The sequence below is a fragment of the Lepisosteus platostomus genome, chromosome 4 (genome assembly GCF_059453375.1).
Source record: "Lepisosteus platostomus isolate fLepPlt1 chromosome 4, fLepPlt1.hap1, whole genome shotgun sequence".
NCBI lineage: Eukaryota > Metazoa > Chordata > Actinopteri > Semionotiformes > Lepisosteidae > Lepisosteus > Lepisosteus platostomus.
This window is the reverse complement of record NC_142614.1, coordinates 27,090,952-27,113,192: the sequence shown is the minus strand read 5'-3', so window position 1 is coordinate 27,113,192 and position 22,241 is coordinate 27,090,952. Positions and strand designations below refer to the sequence as shown.

General features: G+C 37.3%; 1 protein-coding gene across 3 annotated transcripts in view; it reads right to left on the bottom strand.

Moving 5' to 3' along the window:
- Positions 1-22,241, bottom strand: part of cwc27 (CWC27 spliceosome associated cyclophilin) — a 106,167-nt gene that overhangs the window by 5,762 nt on the left and 78,164 nt on the right. For 2 of the 3 annotated variants that reach the window (XM_088629281.1, XM_088629280.1), the window contains exons 12-13: positions 8,132-8,241; positions 7,494-7,597 (exon numbers count right to left, since the gene is read on the bottom strand). In XM_088629281.1, the coding sequence (XP_088485407.1) occupies positions 7,494-7,597; positions 8,132-8,241 (214 nt within the window). Of the gene's footprint in view, positions 1-1,470; positions 2,136-7,493; positions 7,598-8,131; positions 8,242-22,241 lie in introns of those variants that run through there. The other variant, XM_088629282.1, reaches the window with a different exon arrangement.

The following is a 22,241-nucleotide window of genomic DNA, read 5'->3' as shown; positions in this document are numbered from 1 at the left end:
GATGGTGTGTCCTGAGGCACAACATCGCCTATCACCATAGTGGGACCTTGATTTACAGCAGCAAAGTGGTAGCTTTTAAAGCTCTCCCCAAACCAACAATGGATTGCTTTGCTCTGCATTTATTATTTACTTTTGTTTTATTTATTTGATCACTTCTTGCTTCTATTTCCAGAAGTATGAAGCAGGAGTTTATGACCCTGGTCCTAGAGAACCTCAATCCAATTCCATATATAGGTGGCCCTTAACCATCAACCATCTCATTTTAGAGATTAGCAATAAAGCAAGAAATGTGCTCAACTAAAGGAACTCTGGTACGAGATGGCTAACGATTTCTGTTCCAAATGATTTCTTACGTATTTAACAATTCACCCTCAACTGATTGATATTAAAATTTTGCAAGCCTTCAATAACAGGTGGTTTAATTGTTTTCTAAAGAAAGTGTTTGACTGAGGCTCTCCAGGGGCTGGGCTGGAGATGCCTGCTGTAATAGAATTGGCACCGGAAAGGCATTTGATCCATCACAGAATTTTTCAATGCTAAAGGAATTAACCTGAAACCAGACAGATGAAAGACGGAAAGGGAGACTTTTCATTAAGTTCTTAGGGTGTGCCACTATTCCACAAGTGGAAACTGCTTCCTCTCTGCACCACCTATGACAGAAACAAATAAAGCATGGCCGACATCCTGCACCTGTTCAAACTGTCCTCTTGATTAATGCACTCAGCTCAGGAGAGGGGAAAAAGCACTACATGGATAAGATGTTAACAAAATGAGACATTAGCTAAAGAAGAGGAGAATATTGTAAAAAAAAGTCAAGTCTTGATGCTTTTTCATGAAAAATGACCCTTCTCCTCCAGCATTAGCAGATTTGATAAAAAAAGCCATCTGTTTTTTTGAGATACCTTAAAGTCCTTGAAAGCATGCACTACAGTAATAGTTCTGTCTGGGTTTTAAACATCAGGCTAATTGCACAACTTATCATGAACCCGATATCCTTAAACCACATGCAATTTTGCTTTTGGCAAAACTAGGTCTTCGGTCTATGATTCATTATTACTGACTAACCATTCTCGAAGAAAAAGATGTTAACAACGAATATCAACTGGCCAAACACACATTTCACATTTTGCTTTCTCCTAAGCACTCTTGTTGTTTTGCCTGGGTATTTTAAACTCAAGGCTAGAAATTCAAGGTTGTACACCTGCAGAAGAGCAAAGGAGACTTAAAGAGCATAATGTTGGACGTTATAATTCGAGAAATCTAAGCGCCTGTTAACTATCCTTTTAATGCATGTTGTTTTTCTTTCACACTTTTAATAGAATAATAACGCCAGCAAACTCAAGCATGTCAGCTTAAACCTTCTTCCCTGTCAGTGCAAATTTGAAAGAGTTAAGGTCCACAATCCAACATTTATTTTGAGCAACTGCAGACCACTTACAAGCTCTGCCAAATGGATATATATGTATATGTGTGTATTATATATATATAAGATATGTGACAGCTTCATCTAGAATGTCATGACTACACTCTGGAAGACCCTGAGGACTCCCGCTGTGACGGCAGGCTGGCCTGATAATTTGTCTAGCAGTCTCGGCGCTGACAGCTCCCCAGTTTCATCTCGGAGAATTATAGCTCTTGCAGAAAACCCTACTGTGCTACTTGTGCTTATCAAAATCAGTTAATAGTTCTCTCCTCTTTGCCATGACACGCGGCTTCAAACCCTCGGGTTTATTTTCTTTGCTTTTGAAGAGTGGAAAAAAAAAAGGTCTGGTTCCTTAGAGAGGGGTTGTAGACACAGACACAGATGGAATAGTTTACACTTCTGGCCCAGACTTGACTTCCAGTGTCTGACCTGCTGTAACCCATGTTCCGTTCAAGGGGCTCCCAAGTCACTCAAACGCACCCGCTTTTCAAAACCTCCCACTGGCATTTTCTACAAGACTTTTGTTCTGTTCACTCAGCATGTTTTCCCATCCCATCCTGAGATTCATTATACCTGCTCTCCTTAGACCTGCTGCTTGCTGTCTGTGTATCTATGTCAAGAAAGGTGTGTGTGGAGGCATTTTTGATCTCGCACGCCTGGTCACTGTGCGGTTGAAATGAGAACACTTCAGCAGGATGGCTGTGCTCCAGGACTAAAAGTACAGAAAGTTTGTATCAGTTATTTTAATGAAAATCCCTTTTTTGCTTTTCCAACACACCTGTCAACATACCATTGCATGCTGCACGTTTGCTTAGCCCACAGTGAAGGTCTCACACAGAAAAGGGCAATTAGTAACAGCACTGTGACAGCTGATTTCATATAGCTGCCTTTCACAGCTCTGAGCTCTGCATGACAATGTGAGCAGCTGTGATTGCTAAAAAAGAGCAGTCATCAACTGGCACAGATTAAAGTCAACCCTATTCTCTACCACTTGCAAATTTTGAAATGACTAGCACTATAAGAACACGGAACAAGAAACGAGAGGAGCATATGATTTGATATATTTTGATTTTCGAAAGGCATCTGGTAAAGTACCTCCTAACAGTAATTACAGATGGTATACATTTATGGTATATTCATATCATATGTTTCTGGATGGAGAAGAAGTCAAGGGATAGAAAACAAAAATGCAGAAGGGGTGAAAGCTCAGATTGGGGTGATGTATTTAGTGGTGTATCACATGTATCGGTACTAGGACCAGTAGTCGTCCTAGTTAATTTAACTAAGCTCCAGGCTAATCACATTTACAGATAATTCCACATTAGGAGGGTAAGCAAACACTGTAGAAGCTGCATAGAAAATTAAAAAAGATTAAAAAGGAAAACATTGTTCCAACATATATACTGATGGAAAAAATAAACATTTTCTGGAATGAGAATACTTTGGTTATATCTTATGTACTTTCATAAAATGGTGTCGATTTGTTTTAAGCCCTCTGATCAGGAATACAGCTTGTGCAGTGAGCCATTGCAACTTGCCAATCAAACGAAAGTTTATTAGGTACACTTTTACCCAACGAGGTCCAAGTGGAACAATGCCTGATCAGGTTACCTTTAAAAAGGCCTTAATTCAAACCTCAGGTCACTGCAAGAAAAAGGCCACACTTAGTCAGTTTTCTATGAATTCCAGAATGCCTCGAATGTCACCAGGAGCAAGGGAGAGGGCCATTGGCATGCTGCAGGCAGGACAGATGACTGCCCAAGATTTGGTTGCCCTCGACTGACCATACCAGAGCAGGACCGACGCATCACACTGGTCCATCTGAGAGATTGTTTCAGATCTGCCACCTGTACTGCTGCTGAAACTGCCGGCAGACACCGCATCAGTGACAGGACAGTGAGGCTCCATGCTGCTGGCCTTAGAGCAAAGTGACCTCTCAGTGGCCCTCTGCTCACACCTCCTAGATGTCATACCCGACTGGCTTGGGCCACACAGAGGCTGCAATGGACTCGTCAGCAGTGGCATCAGGTCCTCTTCACGGATGAGTCACTCTACAGCCTGTTCCACACAGACGGGAGGCCAGAGTGTGGAGGAGGAGGTGTTGCATTTCTTTTTTCCATCAGTATATGTATTAAAGAATAAATCAACAGATATAATGGTGAAACCACACAATGCACTAACAAGAGCTCATGTAGAATACTTTGCACAAGCTTGATTACTATGTCACTTAAAAGATATAGTGGCTTTGGAATCAGTCCAGAGAAGCACAGCCTGATACATTCCCAAGCTCAACGGAAAGGAATATCCCACACTGACAGAATGCATCTGAATTACAAGTATTTTTCTTCAAAGGTACTGACAAAGTGAACCCAATGGATTTCTTCAGAACCAACAGTGAAACACAAGCCACAGGACTCAATTTGAGCCTTGTGAAATTAGGGGAAGTAGATACTGTATAAAAGCCAGTGCCTTCTTTATCGAAACAGCAGGATGAGATTCTTGGTCCAATTAGTTAGTGACATGCAAAATTATCCATCCCCCTACAAAATATCTACATTTTATTGCTTGTGATCATGCCACTTTAAAGTAGGATTTTACATTTAAAATCCACATAATCCAAACTGATAGAACTGATAAGTGCTGATAATATGGAAATAGATTTTTTTAAAATGACAAGATACTAAATTGCATATGTATTCAACCTGGTCGCTATGGTAAAATATTAATCTTAAATCAAGTATTAGTTATACTGCAGACATGTTGCAGAAGGTTTAATGGTCAGACAGACAAAAATGTATGATTCTGTGAATGAAGATAAACATTGTTCTGGACCAAATCCAACACAGTCCAACACAGAACCACTGTTTTACCAGCTTCGTGTTATGGGGAAGCTTGTCAGGATTGAGGGGAAAATGAAGGGTGCAAAGTACAGGCAAACCCTGCAGGAAACCCTGCTTGAATCACCTCAGAATTGAAAACAAAATGTGATATTATTGGCAGGGGGTGAATACATCTGATAGGCAGTGTACTAGGAACCAAATTAGCTAAATTGCCTGAATGGCCTCCTTTTGTTTGTAATATGTCTTATGTTCTTACTTTCTACTCCCCTGGGAAACTGGAGACTTAACAAAAGTTACAAAAAGACTTGCCAACGGCTTTTTTTGTGTGCAAAATTTCCTATTACAGAATGTATTGTCTCTGAAAGACACAGGAAAAGTAGCAATGAATACCACATAAGAATTAAATGAATAACTATTGAGAATGTGAAATAACATACATTCTTTTCTCGGGACAACCAACATATTCTACCATCAAACTATTTGGTGAAATATAGTCTTTGGCAATGCTATTGGTACCACCACCAATTTTGCCCTATCAAAGATATTTTAAATAAATACCAGTAGGCTAAACCCAGTCAAGGAGTACACCAAAACTATGTACTGGACCTTTACTTTAAGGGAAAACGTACAAAATTCCAACCGTTTTCTGTACCCCTTTCCATGCTTATTCATTCCAACTGGTATTGTTAAATCCTGAATGACTAAACAATCTGTTTCCTCATAATCTCTTGAAAATATCATAAGTACAGCATGATGTACTTTTCACTGCAGGATGTTGGATATAAATCAATCTATAAAAGAAATGCAAAAAAAGGGACACTGACAAGTTAATCAAATTGAAGCATATATTTTAGCCAGACAATAAAGGACAGACTGAAAAAAGAAAAATAAGTTAAAGTATAAAATTCCAGACGTTTCTGACTTTTTAGTCACAACCTCAAAAAATATCGCTCTATCTTTCTCATCTACTAAGCAATGAACAGATCTCTGATAATTTCTGATGCTTTCTCCCCCAATAAAAATCACACATTACATTGTAAAAAAAAATAAGATTAAGCATCAGGGAATCACATGAATCACTGGGATTCTCTTGTTATCAATTTTCTGCTCAAAATATTTTTGAATTTCGTACCTACTCTAAATATGTAAAAAATTACAATTAAGTATATACTGATGTTGTGGAAGATGATGTGCAATACTCACGTTGAGGAAATGGGTGGGAAAGTCTAAAATGGCTTGACTATTATAGAACCGATGAGATATCAATGAGTTTCTATTGAACACCATTTAAACTAATGCAGGAAAGTGTAAAGCTACACTGTACATCAACACTGGTTGAAAATGAACGAGAATCTGTGCCCCAGGCTTGGACACATTTAGCTTTCCTTTCAGCTAATGCTTGGCATTTTACTAGCAAAGGTGTCAGCTGTCGTCTGGACCGGCCCCGGTTTGTGACTGTGACTTCCAGTTAGAATCTGCAATGGAACATCTGGCAGTCATGCCATACAGTATATGAATAAACCTTGACCCGTAGCTTCCATTTTCACCACCTGAACTCATTCTTCTTCTAATACAGCAAATAAAAGACAAAATCCAAACCAACGGCCAAGAAAATAGCCATTTTTATTTTTTACTGCACATGTGGATTCAAAGTTAAAAACAGTAGAAAACGAAGCTTAGCCAACCTAATAGAAAAAGAGTAAACAGCTAACGAACTTGTCTGAACTTTAATGGTCATAAAATTGAGAGATGGCACAAAGCTGCCACAGCTATCCCTTATTAACTCATTCAAAATTCAGAAAATCCTTCACATATATTCTAGCAGCCTCTGGCGCTTACAGAGAAAACAAAGATAGAGCCTACTCTGTCAGACACTAATGTTGTAATAAATTGAAAATTGCTATTTTTAAATGTCTCGCAGCCTCATAGGTGAGAGGGAGGCTTGCAATTTTAAAAAGAGAGTGACCTCAGATTTGCCAGTGGGTTTTTGATTTACTGATCTCAGACAATATTTCTTCTTTTTCTACTTGCTCTCTGCTGTAACAGCATGACACTATAATAGGAGGAGTAGCACTTTCAAAACAAACTGCTTCCACTCATAAGACCGCAGAAATGCTCACTGCAGTCACAACTGTAATAACCTAAATAAGAAGAAATCAGCACAAGAGTCTGTGGTTATTATACAAAATCTATGACTGCAAACAAGAGAAAAATTCCACACATAGGCATGTACAGTAAGTAGTTTATATAACAAGCATAATGCGTTTCTTTGCTATGTATCAAAAGGAAATTTTAAACAAAAGAAACTCCTTATGTACATAAGACTGCTGGTTTTTAACTATTAAATCCACCCCTTGTTTAAATCCATTAAGTGTTTTGATCTGCTAGATGCAGTCCCAGCCTTTTGTTGGATGGTTATTTTTTTAAGTTAGGCAGTTGAGTGACAAGACTTATTCACAAATGGTCATTGTACCACCACAAAAATAAACAGAGCGTGCTGTTTAAATAGTGTCAGTACTGTCAAGAGACTGAAATGTTGTCTTTCAAAATGCCAGTAATTTATGAATGAAGAAAGGTACCTCTGTTTTTCTCAGATTTCTTTCAACATTCTCCAAGGCTACCTGAGCCCCTTGTAGATAAGCTTTGCTCAACAGGAAGTTCAGAGACAGATGCATATATTGTACAAATTCAAGGAATACTGCATAGCTGAGCATCAAACATTACATGAGATGATGTATATTCAATAGATATATAGAAATAGGGAAGAAACTTCCCTATTTTCTCAAATTATAGATGAATATGCAGTATCATGCAAAACCTGTTCCACAGAAACAATAAGACACAGATGAAATACGTATTACTTTAAATTAAAGCCTAATTCCACAAATTACTTTGTTAAATTGCTTTTTTAATTTTTTTTTTCAGTTCCTGAGAGGAGCAATTTGGAATGTTGACCATAACACAGATAGGATGAGGTTCAACATTATTCACAACCACATAACGATTACCCTATTACTATGCTTTTCAATAGGTGCACCACTTAAATTTTAGAAGGTGCTGCTCTGATATTTTAACTCATAAAAGTACACAGACAACCTGTGCCAGGTTCAATTTTCAGCCTGCCATGAATCAAGAAATGACACCAGCACTGTGGACATTTCACTCATTACTCAGTTGCCTTTATTTATGGTAAAATGCAGTGTTGGCAGGGTCTGATTTTGAACACTTACCATCCTTTGTCATCATCCTCTGGTACTTCCTCAGTGTCCTCCTCAGGCGCTTCATTGATGGCATCAGTCAGCTTGGACTTAAATTGGTTTAAAAGGGCAAGTGTCTAAGGAAACATGCAGTTCAAGGTCATAGGTAAGCCACTTGGAATTGCAGTTATGGAGAATGTCTCCCGTCCGCATGAATAGTATCTATAACAGAGTGGACTTGAAGAAAAGACATGTATCTGCACAATGAAGAGGAATGAGCTTTTCAAACATCCCATGGAAATAATACTGAAAGATTAATTACTCTACATAAAATACAGTCGCTTTGGATGAAAGCATAGGCCAAACATTAATATTAACAGCCATAAACAGCCGTCGCAGAAGAAATATTGACTCTACAACTCCAAACCTATTTTATTCCAGTGTATGCAGGTGCATTAACACTCCATTCATTTATATTTCAAGCATTTAACGAACCCTTGAAAATACGTAGACATCAACATGAACTTTGTCTTCATTTAATCTAATGAAAATAAAACCAGTGTTGTAGAAGTTATCTTTTTTTGCCATGAGCTTGACAGCCCTAGAAATAAAGCTCTGCAGTATAGCAGAGACAGTGGAACAACAGCATCTGGTCAAAACATCAATTTTACCTGAGCCTCTCGACCAGCCCCCCTTTTCAGCTTTTGTTTTCGCAGATCTTCATACTTTTTCCTCTCTTCTAAATATTCTGCAACAGCAATGTTGGGGGGTGTTTCTTGACCTGAAATATTAAAAATAGTTTTACTTGTTCCAGCAAGGTAAAAACCTCAAATTGATTAACAGGCCCGAGAATATTTCATGATTTTAAATTGTATTTTTTTGCTTCTAATCATATATAAGAAAATGTTACAATAAAATTCACAAAAGAGAATACAGTAAAAGTGAGATTACTACTGACAATAAATCTCACAAAAAGTAATCCGAGATAAAAGTTTTATTGGGCTGGCTGTTGAATCGTAGGCCAGTGAACCGTAACTTTTTGAAAATATACCAGGACATACAGTATTTTAGCATTGAAAAAAAATAACAACCAAAAGAGCACCTGAGTTTCAAGTATCCATCCTTGAATACTGAAATGTGTTTGCTTTAAACCTATAACTCTGGGCAATGTGAATTTTAAAAACATTCTTTATGCTTTGTGTAAAATGTAAATGGTATAAATGGAATGCATCATTAGTCTTTTCAAAAGAAACCAACATTGCACCATAATTATAACTTCCAACCAAGATTCTTATTTACTTTTACCTTTTGATTGAGACGAATATTGCTACAGAGATACCAGAATCACTTGGAAATACTTCAAAATACTTATTAAATCACTAAGTGCTTTTAACTAGTTTTTTAAATGTTTTAAACAGCCTGATTTAGGAAAAGTCCTAAACCCCAGCAAATGGATTACAGCAAGAGAAATAGCTATCCTAAGGATTTCAGGCCACACCTACAGTAACAGCAAATTAAACAGTACAATTACTCAAACATTTAGAGAAAAACATACCTTTTAAACAATTTGTTACAGGACAGAACACCACATTAAGGACACAACTACATTGCCAAAACAGAATTAAGATTTTTTTCAGAAACAGGAAAGAGCCAAATGCACGCTTCAATAACCCACGATCTAGAAAATAATCTTTGACATGTGGCTAAATGAAGACCAAAAGAAGAATACAACCTGTTGAAGCCAATATCCTGGCTTCTTTCAGGAGAAGACTGGAGGAGATCTTTGGATCATCAACCAAACATCCTAGATGGGCTCAATTCCTATTTGTAGCCTTTCCTTTAAAGCATTTGTTTTAAAACTTTTTAAGCAAGCTGAGGAATTCTCAATTATGAATTGAATGTCATTGCTGCTACAGAAAGTCTAGCGTTATAATTGACTCATGTCAAGGAAGGCTGAGAACTATCCAAATGTAAACACTTTCAAAAAGGTAAAAGTTGCATCAACAAAAACTGCCTGTCTGGTTGGCATCCTGTTAACTGTTTTCACACAATGTCAAAAAGGAGCCATAGCCACCTGGTTTACAGTTCTGATGCTTCTCACTTAATGTCATAAATATATAATATATAAACAAAACAGGAATCCAGTCACACATTCTAGAGGAAAAGAAATTAACAGACTAACAGCTTGAGAACAGCTGTGGGGAAGTTCTCTTCATATTAAGCTTCTGCTAGTCTGTAATTGAATACTATCCTGTTTTTCCCTTAAAATACACAGTGGTTAATGCAATTGTACTTATGTTCTCTAAAGTCATCAATTAAAATAATCCTACTTGTTGAAAAGAAAAAAAAAATCTCTTTCGGGAACAGAAGAATTCCTGGATGAAATCTGCTAATTCAAATGAAACTAAAATTGAGGGAACACAGGTTAAATAGCAAAATAAGAAACACTATGAAACAGCAGGTATACTTCCTACAGACTTTGAGAGGTCATTTCAGATTATCATACTGTCAAAAAATAATAAAAAGAATCTCCATAGAATCAACATGGATACACAAATATAGGAATATATACAGATTGAGGCAGCACATTCATTCACCAATCTATACAAAAGATTTTCCTATGGCCATGTGCAAATCGCTTCATAGCTACTGTATGTTGTATCGTTCAAAATATATGATCTGGGTACTTGAAACATCTGGTTGATTGAATTAACAATCAAAACATTCCAGGGAACATGACGGTATATGAGGCAGTCAAATCATTTCATCATTAAACCTCAGTTTGTTTTCTTCAGAAATACAGCAAAAGTACACAGCCTTTTGTTCGATGTCCACACATGTACACATTTTTTAAAATAATATTTTATTCAAAACCTGTATGCTCAAACTGAAAACTTCCAGGGGTTAGTTCCAGTAAATATTGGCAAAAGCAAAAGAGCAAAACCAACATATTTAAGAATAAGTACATCTCTTCCCGGGCTGCGTAAGACTGACATACAGAATTCAACTTGACATACTGCAAAAAAAACATCATAGGTCCCATAATTAAAGTTTCAGGTTACAGAAAGTTTACGTTTCGTAAGGTTACAGACAGTTTATGCTACCGTACGTTATGTAAAGTTACTTCCGAGCATGAATAGTGCAGAGTAACTGTAAGCGCATTGCGGTGTCTACCTGGGCTCTATTTTAAAATTAAATCTCGCTTTGCGTTCATGCATGTATCACATCCTCTGCATACCATCTCTCGCTTTTTCACTGAAAATTGTGAGCAACTCATATTGTAATGATGCCAAGGAAGCACCCACGTTCATTTAATGTACTGTGCATTTTATTTGGTGTTTGCTGAACAGTACAATGTGACGTACGGTATTTATAAGTTCATTAAAAGGTAATTCTCTTCAAGGTTTATTTAGTACTTACTGTACTGTATATTTTTTAAATGTATTGCATTTTGTTTAATTATTCTATTTACAGGGTTTTCAAATGTTTTTTTTTATTAAGTAAATGGTTTTATTTATAAACATTACAAATGGTAATTCTTTATAGGGTTCCACACAACAAGAAAGCAAATATAGGGTTGCTTTTGACTCACCTGTACATAAAAATCTGGTGACAAAGATATGTGAAATGAAAGACTTATATAAGTCTGGGAATGGGTGTATTCTGACTTGTGAACTCAATATTTGGTGAAATCACCTTTGGCTCCAATGACAGCCTCAAGTGTTTTTGAGTAAATCTCCATCAACATTGTGCACCAGCTTGGTGCCCATTCTTCTTGGCAGATTTGCTCAAGTTATGTAATGTTGCTTGGGGATCACTTATGAAAGCAGTTTTCCAGTCTGTCCACAGATTCCCTGATTCCAGTCAGGACTTTGGGCCACTCAAGGACATTCACTTAATTATTCTAAAGCCATTCCTGTGTAGTACTGGCCTTGTGTTTTGGATCACTGTCGTGCTGAAAAGTGAGTGCCCAATTTTAAGTCTTTAGCAAACTGACACACATTTTCATCTGGTACTTTTCTCCATCCACTTTCCTTTAATCTTATCCCATTTCTAGTCCCTACTGAGGAACTGTAGTCCAATAGGATGATGCTGCTACTACCATGGTTGAAAAGAGGGAGGTTGTTGACTGGGTGACGTGTTGTGATTGCACCAAACATAACACTTGACATTTTGACCACAAAAAAGCTCCAGTTTGGTCTCCTCTAACCACAACAACTTTAGTCACATTTAGGCAAGATCACTCAGGTGCTGCAAACTCTGTATGGGCTTTGAGATTGCTTAGTTTTCATAATGGCGTCCTTCCTGCCATCCAGCCACACCAGATAGTGTCCTTGACTGGTGCAGATTTTTTCCCATCTTGGCAACTGAACTCTGTAGCTCTTCATTTTCGTTGGCATCCCTCACCAGTGTCCTCCTTCCTTGTCCGGCAGCTCAGTTTGAAGAATTGGCCTGATCTAGGCAGTGTCTGGGTGGTATGAGGCACCTTCCATTTCTCGATGACTAGTTGTACTCACAGGGAGATTTAGGGACTTTGACATTTTTTGTACCCGTCTCCTGATCCGTGCTTTTCAATGACTATCACTGACTTGCTTTGAAAACTCCATAGTCTTCATTATTGAATATTGTTTTTAAAATCACTACCTTACCAAGATCCCTCACAGGGACTGGTGTTTTTTTTCCTGAAATCATGAGAACCACTATTGGTCAGAGGCAAACTGTTTTTTTTAATTTTTAATTTTGAACATTCAAATTAATCAAGGTTTTCCATAGCAAAAGGCCTGAATTCATAAACAATGACACTACCAATTTTCTGTCATATCAATTATTTACTTTTTGTTTTTGCTGAGTGAATGAATGAAGTACGTTTATAACATTACTTCTTCAAAGTGCCACGATTGCCAGGTTTAAAGCAATAAAATGTGAACAGTGTTTAAGCGTCTGATAAGTTTTGCCTGGCTCTGTATACAAGTGTTACTATACGTTCACTGGATCTTAACTACATGATCCAAGAAAGAGCAGAATACCCAGCCCACTTAACCAAGACAGCTATATGTCACCATTGTCACAATTAACATGTTGAAGACTGCATTCACAAAGTGTTTCAGTTATTTTTGTAACAAAATATTAAGGACCACTCATCATCTGGAATCCACAAAAGTGACATTAAACATGGAGACAAAAAGACATTCTTCACATTCTGTAGAATAAATGACAACTGGATTTCACATCTGCAATCTTTAGAGTTATTGACTTATTGAAATTATTACATATTGTAGAGTTAAGTAAGAAGGCCAAGCTGGCATTGTAAACTCCAGAAGCTCCAGCAACACTTAAGCCACAACAAAATGAAATTTGCCAAAAATCACTTGATCACCTGTTTTTGGTAGGTCAGGTAGGTATTTGCCTTATGAATGTAATCTTTAAACATCTGGAATCTTCAGGTCTTCTGGAATTGCACAGAACAGAAGGGACAATGGACACAGGGCTACTGTAAATGTTCATTAGGAGGCCACAAAAGTCCACCATGCAATGCCGCATGCCCAGCTTTCCAGAATTTTGTTTTCTTCTGTCAGCAAAAATCTATAACTTTATACTAGCCCATTCAGCTCTCTCATTTACCATCTGAGATATGCAGGACGCTGAATGATGATGCCCTCAGGCACCATAGGAAGAACATTTCTTACCTCTCCAGCTGTTGTCACTAAATACTATCTTTGAGTTTGACGGCCATTTTGACAGCATTCCTGATCTGTCCTGTCACTCAGGCCAAAAAGCTACAAATCAAGCCTCTGATGTTGTGGCAACAAGAGAAAAAACAGAGGCCTCTTCATCACAAACAGCTTTTCCCTTGCCAATCAGCATTTTGAGAAGAAACAAAGCAATGTTGTGAAAAAGGCCTCCAGTAGGTAACTATTTTAGCAGCTTCTTGCAGATCAGTGCAGGTGTCAAACAGCTTCACAAATTAAGTGTTTTGTTTGACAGAGGCTCCTTGATCTATCAGCACCGATTCTAATCATATGAAAAAATTTCACATTCCAGTTGTAACTCGGAAGGATAGCAATCAGTTTTACAATTGGTACCTCCCAGGAGGGAATTTTAAAAGCTCATAAAAGCGTTGGTTAATGGCAGATTTAGAAGCACAAACTACTGTATAGTGATTCCTCTAGAATCAAATCATCATTTAACACAAAAAAGCCACAGAATAGGAATAATTATATATATATATGTTTTGGGCTTCTCTCAATGAAGCTATTTGTGACAATCAGCTCTTTTTACTTACTTTTGTTTGGTTGAGGAAAAGATCTGTAAAATCCTGCCAAAATTGACCAATATAAAGAATACAGTTTTATAACATAACAAATACCAATTTAATTCCTAAAATGTACATTGAGTCCATTGAACTTTAAGAGAAGAGCAGGTTGCTCTATTCCCTAGTCTCATTTATGTTTTCCTACCCACATCTCCAGAATGACTGACAGTGTGTCACCGAAATAAACCACTCCTTGCACACAGACATACCCTGTATAAATAAATCAAGTGGTATAAAAAAAATGTTGCCACATCATTCAGGGTGGGTACAAAACGGACAGTGCTTTTTTGCGTTTCTTTTTTTTGGCTCTGGAAAGGGACGGTAATGCCAAGAGAGAGAAAACCAGACGAGAGGAACATACTATTTATGTCTTGAAAATTGAAGAGATGTCTGTCTAAAATAATCACACCAAAGGTACAAATGTCTCTTTTAGCTTTTTTGGTGTATTCTGAGGAGACAATTGGCTCTGCCATTATAGTTGATGCCAGTGACCTAAAAGCAGGTTGCTCTTACTGGTACAAAGAGAAGGAATGCTTTTGCTTTTAAGACTGAGCTAAAATCTGTGTGTAAAGCCTCTGTATACCTGCTATCCAAATAACCAGAGCAGGACTGGAAATGCATGGCTGAGGAAACTTTACCTCACATTAGACAGAGGCCGCAGATAATAGCAGAAGCCTGCTCTACTCGGAAAACTGTTCTTAAAATTTCTCTATCCTTGTCATTATCCCATTTTATTGGAACTGAATGATCTGAAACGATTTACGAGTGAATGGGCTGACTCCAGTTCAATAATTTGTTAAATGTTATTTATTATAAGAAAAGGCCTAAGGTCTCTGTACTATATGATTTCATTATATCTATCATACATAAGATACTGTACATCAAAATTTTATTTGTCTTTCTTGCAATGTTATAATTTTACACATTTACCTTTGAGTCAGATGAAGTTTTTGGAAGGAAATGAGATCAAACCATAACACATAATTTAATGAAAGAGTAGTCTGTTAGTGAACTGTAGTCAGTCTTTCAGCCGCATCAAAAATATAATGTGGCATAATGCAATAGGTTGGTACTGTATAACTATTTAGGTAATGTGCGTGAAACTATGCTTATCAGTGATATTTTAAAAGGTTGTAAATCCTGTTGATCCACTGATAGCTAGCATTCACTGAAGTCCATGAAGCTGCTGTCTGTGTCAATTAATTCTGATAGCCATGTTGGCAGTGTTTTGATAGAGAGTAAAATGTACACACTACTACAAAGGATAAGGAATGTAGCATAACCAAGGTAAAAAGGCCTTAAAACACATTTTCTTTTAAGCATTTTCCTTTAAACTAATGTTAAGCTTCACTGTACGATGGTGTGTGTATTTTTTGAGAAGGCTGGCATCTTGGAATGTGTCCAATGTTTCCCAGCTTTCCCAGTTCGTGAAATCATTCCATGGATCATTCTTCAGGTGTTATTATAGGGTTGTATGGCCCTCCTGTCCTTGATTTCATAGAAATTTCACTCACTTTCTGAGATCTAGGAACAGTATAGTCATACTTGCCCAAAAACACTGTACTGGTTAATCAGATATCCTGGATCACAGAACAGTGCTCTTCACAAGTAATGGGACAATGAAGTCAAAACTGCTATTTCTGCTGTATACTCAAACAATTCGGATTTGAGAAATGACTGCAGCAAAAGCTTGGCAAGCATCTCAAAAGAACAACTGAGAAAAAAAAAATGGTGAGGTCAATAGGTTGTAGGCTTTATGGAGTTATTGTGTGCAAAGGATTTGCAATCAGATACTAAGGTTCATACTACTTTTATTTGCTTTAAATTAATTTGTCCCAACACATATGCTCACGGAAAATGGGGGAATGGAACACAAAAAGTGGTATTATTCAAAAACTGTAAAGTATGTATGCACAGAAATAGCCATAAATAGAAGGTGACATTCTGTAATTTTACAAAGGAACAAGTAATAGGTTTATTCCCTGCTGAAAAGAGAAGAGAGAAAACAAGGCTGTGAAGCCTTCTTCAGGTGTGAGAAAGACAGGGCAGGCAGCAAAGATTAAATAGCACAGAAGAACAGAAGCTGGGAGAGGGGAGGAGGCAGGAGGGGCAGAGAGGCCCAATACTTGTGGAGGGCATTCTATATAAAGTCTTCTTTTCATCATTTATGTAGTGTAAGGAAACCAAACACTACATATTCTAAAATGCTGAAAAAGTTATTTTGACCTTGATTGAAATATTGATGTTAATTTAAAAAGAAGTTCAATTTTCAATGGTGAGCAAGAATAATGAAAACAAGAATGCCAAGTGTTATATAGTGCATCCCTCAGTCAACACCATCCCTACTGTCAAGCCCGGTGGTGGCAGCATTATATTATAGCTCTGCTTCTCGTCAGCAGAGACTGGGAAACCAGTCAGGAAAACCTGCTTCAGGCCTAGAACGGAGAAAAAAATAATCTTTCACACCACTGGAATAACAGAAGAATAAATAAGTGAATGTCCTTGAGCGGCCCAACGTCCTGACTGGAATCCTATTGGGAATCTGTGGAAAGACTGGAAAACTGCTTTCCATAAGTGATCCCCAAGCAACTGTGCAAAATGTAAACAAATCTGCCAAGAACAAAGGGCAAAAATAACACCAAGGTGGTGTACAAAGTTGGTAGACACTTTCCTAAAAATATTTGAGGCTGTAATTGGTGCCAAAGGACCTTCCACGAAATACTGCGTTTATTGGCCTGAGTACTTATGCATTCAATATACTTCTGTTCTTCTCTTTAGTTTCTGCTGACTTTTACTGTCACTTATCTTGCTTTTAGAAGTCTTTAGTTGGAGCTTTTAGGCTTCAAATAAAACTTCAAGTTAAAAAAAACGTCAACATCATTTTGTAAAGGGTCAGAATCCTTGTGCAGGGCACTGTAAATACACAAAGACTAGTGTAAGTGCAGGACCTTAAATCAACATGTGCAGCTCAGGGAGGTCCACTCTTTCCAGCTACAGTATATGCCTAGACAGTCGGGCAGCGAATCAGAGGCTAAGTGCCAGGACTCAGCTGATGGGGATTTGGCATCATCTCTTATTGCTTGTCTGCTCCATTGTAATTACACCTCTGAAGCTGAGCTGGTGTCTTTTCTTCTGTTGTTGTTTTTGTGGGGTCAACAATACAAGCAGTATAGTATTAAGACCAATTTAACTTCAAACCGAACGCAACCCTGTTCCCATTATTTTACGAGTTTTATTCAAAAAAAGGAAACTGCCTGTGAGGTACTTGGGGAGCAGAGCTCCACACAAGTTTAGATGACAAGTTTGATGATGGATTGATTTTCAAAATTAAAGAAAACAAAGACAGATGACTGAAACTGGGAGAAAACTTTCAGGGAAGATGAGGGACATGTAGAAACAGCTCTCAACAAAAGTAGTAAAACAAGTCTTTTTTTTCTTCTGGTAGCGTGTATGCTGAATGTAACACCGAGTTCTTAGAAGAACTCGATGCTCATTTTCAGTGTTTAAACATTTGGTGCCAACTGCTTATCAGTGCCCCCCTGTACCGACAAGCGTGCTTCTCCATGATACTGACTGACCACTGTTAATTCATACTGTTGTAAAAACAGAATGTTCAGCCAAGTGAATTACATTATTTGAAAATTTAAAAAATGAATACATGTCATAAGTAAATGTCTTTACACTGATACAGAAACAACAGTCCTGATCCAGAAAAAATACAGATGACATTACATTTTAAGCTAGTGTTTTTCATCAAATTGTTTTATTTGTAACTTTAGCACATTTTGGCAGAAACAACTGCACTCAAAAAGAGTTTTGTATGAGTTTTGTATGACTGACTCGTTTAAAAGTATAAAAACTACTGACTTACATCAATTGCCCTTATATAAGTGTTGCAGTGTTAACCAGGGAATTTGTCCATTCCGATCAAATGGTATGAAAGTGTCTACCTGCAAACTTTCCTTGGCAAGGTAATTTAATAGCATAATCCTTACCATTTGAAATAAAAACAAAACAATAAATAACTCAACTATAGAATGAAAAGTACCCCACATAGTTTTCTATAACATAGCTCTGCCCATTCAGAGTAGTATATCAGCAGTGTTGGAGTGAAGGAACGTTGATACAGGTAGTTATTCAGGTTTGGTTCCAGGACTTGTTTGTAATTGCCAAGAGTCTCCATATGTCTCTTCTTTTACTCTGTGTGATTATTACAGACTACAAACAAACCAACATAAAGGAAAACCATGCAAGTCTGTCCCTTTTACTCCCAGAGGCTTTACCTACTAATAGCATGAAAAATAACAGATACTACAACCAAAGTTTAAAGGTCGAAGGCTGCATATCTTCACTTTTCAAGCTGCTTTACATAAAATACAGCAAATTGAAAGTAAGCATGTTTTTTTTCTTTGCATCCCAAGAGAATAATACATTTTAATCTGTATTTAAAATTTAATGTAAACACACAGGCTGAATACATAGTGAAATGGGTTGGGATGAATTTAAAAGTGCTCTCAAGGTGTTGCTGTGGTATATGTGAGGAAAAAGTACCCTCCAAACACCTTAGTGGGATGAATATAATGTATCAAGTCATGTAAAGTAAAACCTTCTAAAATTAAAAGTAATGTGGATTTTGGAAAATCCAGAACCTTTGAGCAGAAGTTATAATGTGCAAACTTTGAGGGAATTTGTTTAATGACTGCTATAAAATGTTTGCCAATTAACACAAGTTTAAAACTTGCTGTCACTAACAAAATATTCACTTTATATTCTTTCATTAATAAACTATTTCATCATCCCTCGAGTGTTGTACAATTGTCAATTGCAAAATCAGTACATACATATACATACTATGTTTTATAGTAATGAAGTAGGTTCACATTTTCTAAATTGTTTAGCCAGTCCTAAAATTAAGTGGGGCAAAGTTTATATCTTTTTTTGTCAGATAATTTACAAAATAATCAGATTTTATTAAGAAAGGCCAGTGATGTTTCATAAATGCTTAATCTTTGAAGGTTTGCCAGGGTACCAGTTATTTTTATATTGGGATATAAAAATTGTGGTGACAACTACGGGTATTGTTGGATACCAAAATGAAAGGTGAGTAAGTGTGTGTGATTCAGAAGAGCACATGGAAGCATCTGCTTCCAAGTTTAGTATTAACAGGTAAGTTCAGAGCAGACATCCAGATTGTAACAGAAGACGGTGTGATCTTGATGTTTCACCACAGCTGTTTTTCTGTGGGGCGGGTGAAGTGAAGACAAATGTGTCTGGAAGGACCGACATCTTCGTAAAGTAAAACTAATTGACTTGTATTTTCTAGATGACCAACACCCGTTTTCACTAACAATTTGATGCATATTAACTACAGGATCCTGAAAAAAAACCCTGGCTCCTTTATGCAGCACAAATAAAATTAATCAATTGTTCTATTTGGTGTTATGATCTACTGATATTTCTAAATACTAACGACAAGCATTAAAATATTTAGAAATGACTCAACGTTAAGCGGGGACCTACTGTATTTCCCATAAGAAACAAAGGAAATAGGGGTTAATGGGAACGGACAGGACGTAAATATTTCCTGAAGGATATTTTTTTACAAGAATCAATGTATTTGAAGAGTGATAGTGACTGGAACATGACGACGTATGTCTAGAGTGTGTACATTCACGTTTTAGGTGCGAAAACACAATGATTACTCTAACAATCCATTAAGCTGAGCACTTAAATGTTTGAAACGCACACAAAATAATAATTCCTTCCAGTAAAATTGCTTTACAGGTAATGGAAACACCCCTCCACCACAAAGGTGTAGCCCCACCTGGATGGCTAAGCTAGTGGGGAGGAGACAACAGTGATGAAGTCAATTCATAGATGGGGATTATTAGGAGCCCATGATTGGTAAAGGCCAGGGGGAAAATTGGCCAGGACACTTTTCAACAATCGCCCTTGGATTTAATGGCCACAGAGAGTCATGATTTCGGTTTTACGTCTCATCTGAAGGACAGCGCCTTTTTTACAGTATAGTATATTATTAGACATCAGGACCCACGCAGACTGCATGGTGAGTGTCTCCTACTAGTTCCGCTAACACCTCTTCCAGCAGCAACCTTTGCTTTCCCAGGAGGTCCCCCATCCAGGTACTGACCAGGCTCACACCTGCTTTGCTTCAGTGGGCTGCCAGTTGTGAGTTGAAGGGTGACATAGCTGCTGGTAGCTTGGTGTGTGAGTTATGAATATTTTCAAACATTATACTCATTAGACATTAAACATAATATTTAAAATTGTAATACCTTTAATGTTTAGTGAATTGTGTATGTATACTTCATAAGAAAATGAAAGCAACACACAATTAAACTTTTATGTACAGTATAATATATGCCATACATAGTGTACATGATATGTATATGTATATAATAGTGTATATAATATGCCATAAATAGTGTACATAGGTGCACTAATTATGGCACAATTCAGAGGATGTAAAGTCAGAGCATAGAAAAGGTTTAAAAAACCTCTCAAACATAACTATTCTCTTATAACCATGTATCTGTAATAATACTGATATAATGCAAAGCTTTATAGTAAATTCATTTAAATATATTTGCACTTCTGTTTTAAGGGTGGATTTTAGATCCTTGTGATGTAACATCAGGAAATTTTCGTGCCCACAGTCACATAAAGTCAATGGCATAAAAGTGAGGAAATGTTGAGTGGGGACCCACCTATAAAGAATAGCTTCCCCTAAACTGACTGGAAAAAAAAGATTATACAAGTTTACCTGAAAAGTGAAAATCAAGGTTGAAAAGAAGATATCCATTACAATGCATTCCTCTTTCCTTTACTGTTTACACCATCTTTAAAAGTTAAGCTAATTTTTGATTTTGGGGTAACACCTTCACACTTCTAAACATGTTTGTCTCTCTATAAGCATTTATTTGCAATGCTTCTGGACACCAACGTTCACGTGTGCATCAAGATAGATACAAGGCTGTTAGACTATAAACATTAAAAGTCATTACATTATTAAAGACTGAATTCCAGCTGAAGAAAATAATAAAAACTGCAAGGATATTGATTCTTTCCAAATTGATGTTATCGTCAGAACATTCTTGCAGAGCACAGGTTTCAGGAGACGCTGGTCTCAAAAAATAAAACATCCAGAGTAGGTTGTAAAATTAAATGAATCTGCCACAAAATTCCAGTTATGACCTTCACCCTTCAAAGTACTGCTGAAGTGGGAAGCAATAAAGTATGAATCAAGTGTCAGTGAAATCTGGAGGCAATTCACTTAAAATACTGTACCATGCAGTGCAGTTCGCCTAACAAACTACTTTTATTCTCTGCGTTTGTGTCTGGTGACTGCTTGACACTGCCCTGGCACTAACTTAACTGCCAAATAGAAGGCACCAGGGGAGACTGGTTGCCTCTTGTGTTGAGGGATAATGCATATTGTTACTGGGTTATTATTTATGGGCTTGCCCTAAGCCAATGTGGTTCTCACAACTAGCCAAAAACACACATTTTATCTTCTCTGGGTGAACTGGCAAACATATAAAGCATAACATGATATGGTGTTTCAGTTCTGTGGTAAATGGGGAAAAAAACCCAAATATTTCTCTCAGTCACTGTGGGTTGGCAGGAAATGGCTACAGCACCTGGCATTTATGGAATCTCTTTAATTGTCCTTTTCCCAGGAAGCGGAGTAACTTCTACAAGGAGATGATGAAATATGGGTATAAAAGTGGGGTGAAAGAGGTGACAAACATCCATTTGATTTTTTTGTCGAATATTTTCAGCTCTTTAATTGTGACTTTTTTTTTTACTGATGATCTCAGAAATTGTGCAAACTCCACAGATTGTACATCATAACGGAAGGACAGCTGCAAGGAAGCTAACATGAAAATCAAGTTGTACAGCCGGCTTTAGGCTCTCGGTTACAGTGGCATAAAATCAGCCTTAATCCAGGCAGGCTGGCCGTTACTGAAATCAACGTGTTGTATTTCTAAGAGCTTTGGTGAACTGTATGGTAAATGACATTAAAAGTACAGGATGAGCTCTATGGCCCAGGTGTGTCGCTACTTCCAACCACCAACCACCAACTTGCAGGGCACTTGCAGTCATGCAGTGACATCAGAGAAATGTGTGGAGCAGCTTGCACATGTCAAATAAATGGCTTTGCAGGCTGGCTTGTTGGAGGACCTTATCTACATGTCTCATTCTGTCCACTGCATGTACAGCAGCCTTACAATAACTGGTATTATTCAAAGGTAATTTATTTACGTATTTACAATTAAGTATTTTAAAAGTAAATTAAAAAAAATATGCAGAGCTATTAAAAAATAAACTGTTCCTGCTTCGAAACAATAAAAATTGTTTTCTTTGCAACGTCATACAAAAGGCTAGCATTTTTGAGAATTAGCACTTTCTAGGACAAAATGCTAGCTTACTTATACACAGGGTCA